Source organism: Rhinoderma darwinii, chromosome 2 (genome assembly GCF_050947455.1).
Source record: "Rhinoderma darwinii isolate aRhiDar2 chromosome 2, aRhiDar2.hap1, whole genome shotgun sequence".
Taxonomy (NCBI): Eukaryota; Metazoa; Chordata; class Amphibia; order Anura; family Rhinodermatidae; genus Rhinoderma; species Rhinoderma darwinii.
In genome coordinates this window covers 478271106-478285799 of record NC_134688.1, presented here as the reverse complement: position 1 = coordinate 478285799, position 14694 = coordinate 478271106, and the positions used below count along the sequence as shown (strand labels likewise).

Below are 14694 nucleotides of genomic sequence, written 5' to 3'. Positions count from 1 at the left end.
GACGCAGCCTGTTTTGGCCTTCAGGACAATTTTTTCAAATCTGACATGTTTCACTTTATGTGGTGATAACTTCGGAATGGTTTTACCTATCCAAGCGATTCTGAGATTGTTTTCTCGTGACACGTTGGACTTTATGTTACTAGCAAAATTTGCTCGATACATTAAATATTTAATTGTGAAAAACACCCAAATTTAGCGAAAAATTGCAAAAAGTAACATTTTTCTAAATTTATATGTATCTGCTTGTAAGACAGGCAGTTATACCACACAAAATTGTTGCTAATTAACATCCCCCATATGTCTACTTTAGATTGCCATTGTTATTTGAACATCCTTTTATTTTTCTATGACGTCACAAGGCTTAGAACTTTAGCAGCAATTTCTCACATTTTCAAGAAAATTTCAAAAGGCTATTTTTACAGGGGCCAGTTCAGTTGTGAAGCGGATTTTAGGGCCTTATATATTAAAAAACCCCGATAAGTCACCCCATTTTAAAAACTTTACCGCTCAAAGTATTCAAAACAGCATTTAGAACGTTTCTTAACCCTTTAGACGTTTCACAGGAATTAAGGCAAAGTAGATGTGAAATGTTCAAATTTCTTTTGCAGAAATTCATTTTTCATCTATTTTTTTTGTAACACAGAAAGTTTTACCAGAGAAATACAACTCAATAACTATTGCCCAGATTCTGCAGTTTTTAGAAATACCCCACATGTGGCCCTAGTGTGGTAATGGACTGAAGCACCGGCCTCAGAAACAAAGGAGCACCTAGAGGATTTTGGGGCCTCCTTTTTATTAGAAAATATTTTAGGCACCATGTCAGGTTTGAACGGCTCTTGCGGTGCCAAAACAGTGGAAATCCCCCAAAAGTGACCCCATTTTGGAAACTATACCCCTTGAGGAAATTATCTAGGGTTATAGTGAGCATTTTGACCACGCAGGTTTTTTGCAGAAATTATTGGAAGTAGGCCGTGAAAATAAAAATATACATTCTTTCAAAGAAAATGTAGGTTTAGCTAATTTTTTCTAATTTCCACAAGGACTAATCAAGAAAATGCTCCCCTACATTTGTAAAGCAATTTCGCCCGAGTAAAACAATACCCCACATGTGGTCATAAACGGCTGTTTGGACACACGGCAGGGCTTAGAATTTAGCAGGAATGGTTTGCGGAGACCACGTCGCATGTGCAAAGCCCCTGAGGGACCAAAACAGTAAAAACACCAAAAAAGTGACTCCATTTAGGAAACTACACCCCTTGAAGAATCCATCTAGAGGTGTAGTGGGCATTTTGAACCCACAGGGGTTTCATAGATTTTATTAGAATTGGGCAGTGAAGATAAAAAAAATCCTTTTTTTCCAATAAGACGTAGCTTTAGCTCAAAATTTTTCATTTTCTCAACAAATAAAGGAATAAAAGAACCCCAACATTTGTAAAGCAACTTCTCTGGAGAACGGCAATACCCCATTTGTGGTCATAAACTGCTGTTTGGGCACACGGCAAGGATCAGAAGAGAAGGAGCGCCATTTGGCTTTTGGAGCACAGATTTTGCTGGATTGGTTTCTTGACACCATGTCACTATTGCAAAGCTCCTAAGGTACCAGTACAGTGGAAACTCCCCAAAAGTGAATCGATTCACGAAACTACACCCCTAGAGGAATTCATCTAGGGGTGTAGTGAGCATTTTGACCCCACAGGTGTTTCATAGATTTTATTAGAATAGGGCAGTGAAAATAAAAAAAATCCTTTTTCTTCAATAAGACGTAGTTTTAGCTGAACATTTTTCATTTTCTCAACAAATAAATGAAAAAAAGCACTACAACACTTGTAAAGCAACTTCTCCTGTGTACCTGTGTACGGAAATACCACATATGTGGTCATAAACTGCTGTTTGGGCACAGAGTAGGGCTCAGAAGGGAAGGAGCGCCATTTGGCTTTTGGAGTACAGATTTTGCTGGATTGGTTTCTGGGCGCTATGTCGCATTTGCAAAGTCCCTGTGGGACCAAAACAGTGGATCCCCCCAGAAGTGACCCCATTTTGGAAACTACACCCCTCAAGGTATTCACCTAGGGGTGTAGTGAGCATATTAACCCCACAGGTGATTGGCAGAAATTGTTGTGCACTCGATGGGATTTTTTCCATAGATATGCCAATATGTGGTGCCCGGCTTGTGCCACCATAACAAGAGAGCTCTCTAATTATTATGCGGTGTTTCCCGGTTTTAGAAACACCCTACATGTGGCCCTAATCTGTTGCCTGGACATTCGACCAGGCTCAGGAGTGAAAGAGTACCATGTAAAATTAAGGCCTAATTTGGCAATTTACAAAGTATTGGATCACAACTGCAGGGCTCTGATGTGAAATAATAAAAGAAACACCTGAGAAGTGACCCTATTTTGGAAACTGCACCCCTCAAGGCATTTATTAAGGGGTGTAGTGAGCATTTTCACCCCACAGGCCTTTTTCATGAATGATTGCGCTGCGGAAGGTGCAAAGTAAAAATTTCAATTTTTCCCTAGATATGACATTTTAGTGGGAAATATGTCATGCTCATCTTATGCCACTGGTAACACACCCCAAAAATTGTTACAAGGGTTCTCCCGGGTATGGCGATGCCATTTATGTGGAAGTAAACTGCTGTTTGGGCACGCTGTAGGGCTCAGAAGGGAGGTAGCGCCATTTGGCTTTTGGAGTGTGGACTTTGCTTGGTGGTAGTTTTGCTTGGAGTCTTACTGGTGTTTCAGTTTATAATATGGGGGTACATGTAAGCCGGGCGGAGTATATAAGGGGCATAGTCAGGTGGTATAATAATGGGGTAAAAAAAAAACAATAAAATGATCCATAGATGTGTGTTACGCTGTGACACAATCCTTTCTGCACAGGCCGGTGTCGCACTGATAAATGGTCCTTACTTATCCCCCTTTTGGTCCACACTCGGCATCTTTGCAGTTTGAGGAATTTTGCTGGGAAAGTGTTGTCCTGGTATAATATGGGCACCGTCGCTTCCAGCGGATATGTTTGGGCCCTCGCTTTCCTGGTTCCCTAATTTTAGGTCCTTGATAATTCGCCACTTGAAACAGAAAAAATATTCCCCTCGGGCACAACTGCATATTTTTTCTTTCCTGACTTATTGGAGCCATAACTAATTTTATTTTTTCATAGACGTAGCGGTATGAGGGCTGTTTTTTTTTTGTGTGACGAGCTGTAGTTATTATTGGTACCATTTTGGGGTACATGCGACTTTTTGATCACATGTTATCCTTTTTTTTGGGAGGCAAGGTGACCAAAAAACAGCAATTTTGGCATATTTTTTTAGTTATTTTTATACAGCGTTCACCACGTGTTATAAATTACATGTTATCTTCATTCTTCGGGTCAGTACGATTCCGGCGATACCTAATTTATAGGACTTTTTTATGTTTTACAACTTTTTGCACAATAAAATTACTTTTGTAAAGAGAATGGATTTTTTCTGTCGCCAAGTTGTGAGAGCCATAACGGTTTTAATTTTTTCGTCGACGGAGCTGTATGAGGGCTTGTTTTTAGCGAGACGAGTTATAGTTTTTATAGGTAGGATTTTTAGGTACATGCGACTTTTTGATCACTTTTTATTTCAGTTTTTGGAAGACAAAGTGACCAAAAAATAGCAATTATGTCAGCATTTTTTAGTTTTTTTTTTACGGCGTTCACTGTGCGAAATAAATAACATAATATTTTTATAGTTCAGGTCGTTACGGTCGCAGCGATACCAAATATGACTTGATAAGGGAAAAAGGGTGATTGTGTTTTATTTTATTACTTGAAACATTTATTGTTTTTTTTACAACTTTTATTTTTACTTTTTTTACACTTTTTTTTTTACACTATTCTTTAGTCCCACTAGAGGGCTTGAAGCTCCGGACGGGGCCTAATCGGCTTCCGTAATGGCAGATAGGAAGCCATTGTTAGGCCTCCTGTTGCCATAGTAACAGTCACCAGCCTTGCCACAGCATGGCAGGCTGCCGATTTCATACAAACCACTTTGATGCAGCGATTGCATTGGATCGCTGCATTGAAGGGGTTAATGGCAGGAATCTGAGCTATCTCCGGTTCCTGCCTTTACAGTGGGATGTCTGCTGTAACATACAGCGGGCACCCACTGCTGATGACGCCGGCTCAGCTTCTGTGCTGATCACGTTGCTGGGGTGCCGGTGGCTATAAACTCCTCACATGCTGCGATCTCTATTGAACGCAGCATGTGAGGGGTTAATCGGTCGGATCGGAGGCTAGCTCCGGTCCTGGCCGATACCTCAGGGTGCCAGCCCGGCGGTGATGTCGCTGGCTCAGCTACGGAGCCAGCTCCATCTCTTTCACGTACAGTTACGTGGAATTGCGGGAAAAAAACCAGCTCCCATCATGTAACTGTACGAGAAATTGCGGGAAGGGTTTAAGAATTCTAGGGTGTAACCCATCTGGTCCCGAGGCCTTGTGTACGTTTATTTTATTTCATTTAGCTTGCACCATATCTACATTCATCCAATACAGTATATCAACTGATATATTAACAGCACTGGCACTGGCTACATCAGCTCCTCAGGACTGGCACCGGCTACATCAGCTCTTCAGCACTGGCACCGGCTACATCAGCTCTTCAGCACTGGCACCCGCTACATCAGCCGCTCTTTCTTCTGTTGTATATACAGAGCTGAAGAACCCATTTAGTAACTCTGCCTTCTCTTGATCCCCTTTGACTCCCCATTAACCACTATCTAGGGGTCCTACATGTTCAGACCTTGGCTTTTTTTCCTTTATATACTTGAAGAATTTGTTTTACTATCCTTGGCCACCTGCCTTTCATTTTGTATTTTTGCCAATTTTATTACCTTTTTACAGATTTTATTAAGCTCTTTATATTTTACAAAGGCTGCAGCTGTACCCTCAGATTTGTATTTTTTAAATGCCCTTTTTTTGTCATGTATTGCCCCTTTCACAGAAGGTGTAAGCCATGTGGGGTTTAATTTGAGTCGTTTATACTTGTTACCTGTCGGAATAAATTTTGCACTATAATTACCCAAAATAGATGTGAAAACCTCCCATTTATCATTTGTTCCATTATTTGACATTAGTTCTTCCCAGTCCATATCCTGAATTGCAGCCCTCATCCTGGGGAAATTGGCCTTCTTAAAATGAAGTGTTTTTGCCCTCCCAGCCTGTGTTTGTTTTTTACAGTATAGGTAAAATATAACTATATTGTGATCACTGTTACCGAGGTTTTCACGAACATTGACATTCCCAACAAGATCTGCATTATTAGAAATGACCAGATCCAACAGAGCTTCACCTCTAGTCGGGTCTTCCACAAACTGGCCCAGAAAATGTTCCTGCAACAAGTTGAGGAAATGTCTCCCCTTTGCAGTTGAAGCCGAACCATGACACCAATTAATATCCCAGTTTTTAAAATCTCCCATTATCACTACAGTACCCGCCTGTGCAGCCCGCTCCATCTGTTTATATAGCTGAACTTCCATCTCCTCAGTTATATTGGGGGGGGGGGGTCTATAGATGACACCAAAAGTAATTTTTTCAGTGCTTACCTCCCTTTCTAGTTCCACCCACAATGTTTCAACCTGCTCAGAATCTTCACCCTCCAATGTCTCTTTCACACTCACCTTCATATCACTTCTCATATACAGACATACACCACCATCTTCATATCACTCCTAACATACAGACATACACCACCGCCTTCATATGACTTCTCACATACAGACATACACCACCGCCTTCATATCACTTCTCACATACAGACATACAACACCGCCTTCATATCACTTCTCACATACAGACATACACCACCTTCATATCACTTCTCACATACAGACATACACTACCGCCTTCATATCACTTCTCACATACAGACATACACCACCACCTTCATATCACTTCTCACATACAGACATACACCACTGCCTTCATATCACTTCTCACATACAGACATACACCACTGCCTTCATATCACTTCTCACATACAGACATACACCACTGCCTTCATATCACTTCTCACATACAGACATACACCACCTTCATATCACTTCTCACATACAGACATACACCACCTTCATATCACTTCTCCCATACAGACATACACCACCGCCTTCATATCACTTCTCACATACAGACATACACCACCACCTTCATCTTCATATCACTTCTCACATACAGACATACACCACCGCCTACATATCACTTCTCACATACAGACATACACCACCACCTTCATCTTCATATCACTTCTCACATACAGACATACACCACCACCTCCATATCACTTCTCACATACAGACATACACCACCGCCTTCATATCACTTCTCACATACAGACATACACCACCACCTTCATATCAGTTCTCACATACAGACATACACCACCGCCTTCATATCACTTCTCACATACAGACATACACCATCGCCTTCATATCACTTCTCACATACAGACATACACCACCTTCATATCACTTCTCACATACAGACATACACCACCTTCATATCACTTCTCACATACACATACACCACCGCCTTCATATCACTTCTCACATACAGACATACACCACCACCTTCATATCACTTCTCACATACAGACATACACCACCGCCTTCATATCACTTCTCACATACAGACATACAACACCTTCATATCACTTCTCACATACAGACATACACTACCGCCTTCATATCACTTCTCACATACAGACATACACCACCGCCTTCATATCACTTCTCACATACAGACATACACCACCGCCTTCATATCACTTCTCACATACAGACATACACCACCGCCTTCATATCACTTCTCACATACAGACATAAACCACCTTCATATCAATTCTCACATACAGACATACACCACCTTCATATCACTTCTCACATACAGACATACACCACTGCCTTCATATCACTTCTCACATACAGACATACACCACCACCTTCATCTTCATATCACTTCTCACATACAGACATACACCACCGCCTCCATATCACTTCTCACATACAGACATACACCACCACCTTCATCTTCATATCACTTCTCACATACAGACATACACCACCACCTCCATATCACTTCTCACATACAGACATACACCACCGCCTTCATATCACTTCTCACATACAGACATACACCACCGCCTTCATATCACTTCTCACATACAGAAATACACCACCACCTTCATATCAGTTCTCACATACAGACATACACCACCACCTTCATATCACTTCCCACAAACAGACATACACCACCACCTTCATCTTCATATCACTTCTCACATACAGACATACACCACCGCCTTCATATCACTTCTCACATACAGACATACACCACCGCCTTCATATCACTTCTCACATACAGACATACACCACCTTCATATCACTTCTCACATACAGACATACACCACCACCTTCATATCACTTCTCACATACAGACATACACCACCACCTTCATATCACTTCTCACATACAGACATACACCACCGCCTTCATATCACTTCTCACATACAGACATACACCACCGCCTTCATATCACTTCTCACATACAGACATACACCACCGCCTTCATATCACTTCTCACATACAGACATACACCACCACCTTCATATCACTTCTCACATACAGACATACACCACCTTCATATCACTTCTCACATACAGACATACACCACCTTCATATCACTTCTCACATAGACATACACCACCACCTTCATATCACTTCTCACATACAGACATACACCACCTGCATATCACTTCTCACATACAGACATACACCCCCTTCATATCACTTCTCACATACAGACATACACCACCACCTTCATATCACTTCTCACATACAGACATACACCACCGCCTTCATATCACCTCTCACATACAGACATACACCACCACCTTCATATCACTTCTCACATACAGACATACACCACCACCTTCATATCACTTCTCACATACAGACATACACCACCACCTTCATATCACTTCTCACATACAGACATACACCACTGCCTTCATATCACTTCTCACATACAGACATACACCACCTTCATATCACTTCTCACATACAGACATACACCACCACCTTCATATCACTTCTCACATACAGACATACACCACCGCCTTCATATCACTTCTCACATACAGACATACAACAGCGCCTTCATATCACTTCTCACATACAGACATACACCACCTTCAAATGACTTCTCACATACAGACATACACCACCACCTTCATATCACTTCTCACATACAGACATACACCCCCTTCATATCACTTCTCACATACAGACATACACCCCCTTCATATCACTTCTCACATACAGACATACACCACCTGCATATCACTTCTCACATACAGACATACACCCCCTTCATATCACTTCTCACATACAGACATACACCACCACCTTCATATCACTTCTCACATACAGACATACACCACCGCCTTCATATCACTTCTCACATACAGACATACACCACCACCTTCATATCACTTCTCACATACAGACATACACCACCGCCTTCATATCACTTCTCACATACAGACATACAACACCGCCTTCATATCACTTCTCACATACAGACATACACCACCTTCATATCACTTCTCACATACAGACATACACTACCGCCTTCATATCACTTCTCACATACAGACATACACCACCACCTTCATATCACTTCTCACATACAGACATACACCACTGCCTTCATATCACTTCTCACATACAGACATACACCACCGCCTTCATATCACTTCTCACATACAGACATACACCACCGCCTTCATATCACTTCTCACATACAGACATAAACCACCTTCATATCAATTCTCACATACAGACATACACCACCTTCATATCACTTCTCACATACAGACATACACCACTGCCTTCATATCACTTCTCACATACAGACATACACCACCACCTTCATCTTCATATCACTTCTCACATACAGACATACACCACCGCCTCCATATCACTTCTCACATACAGACATACACCACCACCTTCATCTTCATATCACTTCTCACATACAGACATACACCACCACCTCCATATCACTTCTCACATACAGACATACACCACCGCCTTCATATCACTTCTCACATACAGACATACACCACCGCCTTCATATCACTTCTCACATACAGACATACACCACCACCTTCATATCAGTTCTCACATACAGACATACACCACCACCTTCATATCACTTCCCACAAACAGACATACACCACCACCTTCATCTTCATATCACTTCTCACATACAGACATACACCACCGCCTTCATATCACTTCTCACATACAGACATACACCACCGCCTTCATATCACTTCTCACATACAGACATACACCACCTTCATATCACTTCTCACATACAGACATACACCCCCACCTTCATATCACTTCTCACATAGACATACACCACCTTCATATCACTTCTCACATACAGACATACACCACCACCTTCATATCGCTTCTCACATACAGACATACACCACCGCCTTCATATCACTTCTCACATACAGACATACACCACCGCCTTCATATCACTTCTCACATACAGACATACACCACCACCTTCATATCACTTCTCACATACAGACATACACCACCTTCATATCACTTCTCACATACAGACATACACCACCTTCATATCACTTCTCACATAGACATACACCACCACCTTCATATCACTTCTCACATACAGACATACACCACCTGCATATCACTTCTCACATACAGACATACACCCCCTTCATATCACTTCTCACATACAGACATACACCACCACCTTCATATCACTTCTCACATACAGACATACACCACCGCCTTCATATCACCTCTCACATACAGACATACACCACCACCTTCATATCACTTCTCACATACAGACATACACCACCACCTTCATATCACTTCTCACATACAGACATACACCACCACCTTCATATCACTTCTCACATACAGACATACACCACTGCCTTCATATCACTTCTCACATACAGACATACACCACCGCCTTCATATCACTTCTCACATACAGACATACACCACCGCCTTCATATCACTTCTCACATACATACAGACATACACCACCACCTTCATATCACTTCTCACATACAGACATACACCACCTTCATATCACTTCTCACATACAGACAAACACCACCTTCATATCACTTCTCACATAGACATACACCACCACCTTCATATCACTTCTCACATACAGACATACACCACCTGCATATCACTTCTCACATACAGACATACACCCCCTTCATATCACTTCTCACATACAGACATACACCACCACCTTCATATCACTTCTCACATACAGACATACACCACCGCCTTCATATCACCTCTCACATACAGACATACACCACCACCTTCATATCACTTCTCACATACAGACATACACCACCACCTTCATATCACTTCTCACATACAGACATACACCACCACCTTCATATCACTTCTCACATACAGACATACACCACCACCTTCATATCACTTCTCACATACAGACATACACCACTGCCTTCATATCACTTCTCACATACAGACATACACCACATTCATATCACTTCTCACATACAGACATACACCACCACCTTCATATCACTTCTCACATACAGACATACACCACCGCCTTCATATCACTTCTCACATACAGACATACAACACCGCCTTCATATCACTTCTCACATACAGACATACACCACCTTCATATCACTTCTCACATACAGACATACACTACCGCCTTCATATCACTTCTCACATACAGACATACACCACCACCTTCATATCACTTCTCACATACAGACATACACCACTGCCTTCATATCACTTCTCACATACAGACATACACCACCGCCTTCATATCACTTCTCACATACAGACATACACCACCTGCATATCACTTCTCACACAGACATAGACCCCCTTCATATCACTTCTCACATACAGACATACACCACCACCTTCATATCACTTCTCACATACAGACATACACCACCGCCTTCATATCACCTCTCACATACAGACATACACCACCACCTTCATATCACTTCTCACATACAGACATACACCACCACCTTCATATCACTTCTCACATACAGACATACACCACCACCTTCATATCACTTCCCACAAACAGACATACACCACTGCCTTCATATCACTTCTCACATACAGACATACACCACCGCCTTCATATCACTTCTCACATACAGACATACACCACCGCCTTCATATCACTTCTCACATACAGACATAAACCACCTTCATATCAATTCTCACATACAGACATACACCACCTTCATATCACTTCTCACATACAGACATACACCACTGCCTTCATATCACTTCTCACATACAGACATACACCACCACCTTCATCTTCATATCACTTCTCACATACAGACATACACCACCGCCTCCATATCACTTCTCACATACAGACATACACCACCACCTTCATCTTCATATCACTTCTCACATACAGACATACACCACCACCTCCATATCACTTCTCACATACAGACATACACCACCGCCTTCATATCACTTCTCACATACAGACATACACCACCGCCTTCATATCACTTCTCACATACAGACATACACCACCACCTTCATATCAGTTCTCACATACAGACATACACCACCACCTTCATATCACTTCCCACAAACAGACATACACCACCACCTTCATCTTCATATCACTTCTCACATACAGACATACACCACCACCTTCATATCGCTTCTCACATACAGACATACACCACCGCCTTCATATCACTTCTCACATACAGACATACACCACCGCCTTCATATCACTTCTCACATACAGACATACACCACCACCTTCATATCACTTCTCACATACAGACATACACCACCTTCATATCACTTCTCACATACAGACATACACCACCTTCATATCACTTCTCACATAGACATACACCACCACCTTCATATCACTTCTCACATACAGACATACACCACCTGCATATCACTTCTCACATACAGACATACACCCCCTTCATATCACTTCTCACATACAGACATACACCACCACCTTCATATCACTTCTCACATACAGACATACACCACCGCCTTCATATCACCTCTCACATACAGACATACACCACCACCTTCATATCACTTCTCACATACAGACATACACCACCACCTTCATATCACTTCTCACATACAGACATACACCACCACCTTCATATCACTTCCCACAAACAGACATACACCACTGCCTTCATATCACTTCTCACATACAGACATACACCACCGCCTTCATATCACTTCTCACATACAGACATACACCACTGCCTTCATATCACTTCTCACATACAGACATACACCACCTTCATATCACTTCTCACATACAGACATACACCACCACCTTCATATCACTTCTCAGATACAGACATACACCACCTTCATATCACTTCTCACATACAGACATACACCACCACCTTCATATCACTTCTCACATACAGACATACACCACCGCCTTCATATCACTTCTCACATACAGACATACACCACCGCCTTCATATCACTTCTCACATACAGACATACACCACCACCTTCATATCACTTCTCACATACAGACATACACCACCTTCATATCACTTCTCACATACAGACATACACCACCTTCATATCACTTCTCACATAGACATACACCACCACCTTCATATCACTTCTCACATACAGACATACACCACCGCCTTCATATCACCTCTCACATACAGACATACACCACCACCTTCATATCACTTCTCACATACAGACATACACCACCACCTTCATATCACTTCCCACAAACAGACATACACCACTGCCTTCATATCACTTCTCACATACAGACATACACCACCGCCTTCATATCACTTCTCACATACAGACATACACCACCACCTTCATATCACTTCTCACATACAGACATACACCACCGCCTTTCCTATTTGTCCTGTCTTTCCGAAAAAGTGTAAAACCCTGTAGATTTACAGCCCAGTCATGTGAAGAGTATATCCATGTTTCAGCAACACCAACTATATCTATATTTTCTCCCAGTATCAAGGCCTCCAGCTCCCCCATTTTGCATGCAAGACTTCTGCCATTTGTGAACATACACTTTAACTTGCCTTTCAGTTTTTTACTTTTATTATCAGAAATTTGATTATTTGACATTATTTTGGCATTTTCATTTTCACTGCTGTTTTGAAACAAAAGGAACTCCCTATCCTGTTGCATAGTCCTCTCCCCACAGTCTGTTTCTCCCCCCACCAATATAGTCTGACCCCTCTCTAACCTGACTACCCCTTTATTTTCTACATTGACCTCCCTCCTCAGCCCTAGTTTAAATACTCCACCACCCCAGCTAGAATTCTCTCCCCCAGCACAGCGGACCCCCTTCCATTTAGGTGCAAATCATCTGCAGAATACAGTTTGTACCCCAATGATAAGTCAGCCCAGTGCTCTAGGAACCCAAAGCCTTCTCCTCTACACCAAGACTTAAGCCATGCCTTTAACATGTGTTGATGATGATGATTTTTCTGTAGCAAATCCACAGTGAAAATCCGCAATATTCTCTGATATCCGTGCAGAAAACTTTCCGCAGCATATGGGTGAGATCCACATGACTGGTAATGAAATGCTCTGCAGATTTCCGTCCCGTGTGCAGGGCCTGTAGGGTTCATGCTCACCTTCCATTCAGCGATCTCACGATCCATCTCCTCTTGCCTCTCGGCTGACTTCATCTTCAGCTCTTCCAGGCCGGTGTTTACAGACAGGGTCTGCAGCGCCTCCAGGTCCACCAGTCGGCCGAACTTCATCATCATCTGCTGCCGACACTTCTCCTCCAGACCTGGAATAATATGACACCATATTATCACCATATAAAACGACAACATGATGTTTTACCAATAGCAACCTCCATGTCACCCATCGTTCCCACGTTGCGGCTGGCCCTGGTCGCCCGGTTGCTTGGTTACTCACTCTGGATTTTGCTCTCCATCTCTTTCTTTTCTCGGATGAGTTGCTTGTGCTGCTCTTTGGCCTTTTTATACAGTTCTCGCTGCTCCACTTTTTCCATCTGTAACTCGCGGATCCGATGCTGCAGACCCTCTAGGGATTGGTTGGTGAAGACAAGAGCCTGCGACAGGTCACTGGGAATCTCTCCATTTATGACGTATTCAACCTGAAGAAAACAAACCACATGATATACCAAGTGTCTCCAGAGACCGCAAACATGTGCTGCAAACCAGTATACACAACCCCCGGAGCACATAGAGCGCTACCTAGGATATAGATCCTGAACTGTACCTGCGTGCTGCTATGTGTAAGGAGCGATGTAGTGTACAGCAGGTGTGTGTAGTGTAGTGTATAGCAGGTGTGTGTAGTGTAGTATACAGCAGGTATGTGTAGTGTAGTGTAGTATACAGCAGGTATGTGTAGTATACAGCAGGTATGTGTAGTATACAGCAGGTATGTGTAGTGTAGTGTAGTATACAGCAGGTATGTGTAGTGTAGTATACAGCAGGTGTGTGTAGTGTAGTGTAGTATACAGCAGGTATGTGTAGTGTAGTATACAGCAGGTGTGTGTAGTGTAGTGTACAGGTGTGTGTGTAGTGTAGTA

The 14694-nt window shown here is 42.3% G+C and overlaps 1 protein-coding gene across 3 annotated transcripts in view; it reads right to left on the bottom strand.

Annotated features, from left to right (window-relative positions):
- Window positions 1-14694, bottom strand: part of CFAP44 (cilia and flagella associated protein 44) — a 110155-nt gene that overhangs the window by 4828 nt on the left and 90633 nt on the right. For all 3 annotated transcript variants that reach the window (XM_075854697.1, XM_075854698.1, XM_075854699.1), the window contains exons 31-32: window positions 14055-14256; window positions 13763-13923 (exon numbers count right to left, since the gene is read on the bottom strand). In XM_075854697.1, coding sequence (XP_075710812.1) covers window positions 13763-13923; window positions 14055-14256 — 363 coding nt within the window. The remainder of the gene's footprint in view (window positions 1-13762; window positions 13924-14054; window positions 14257-14694) is intronic.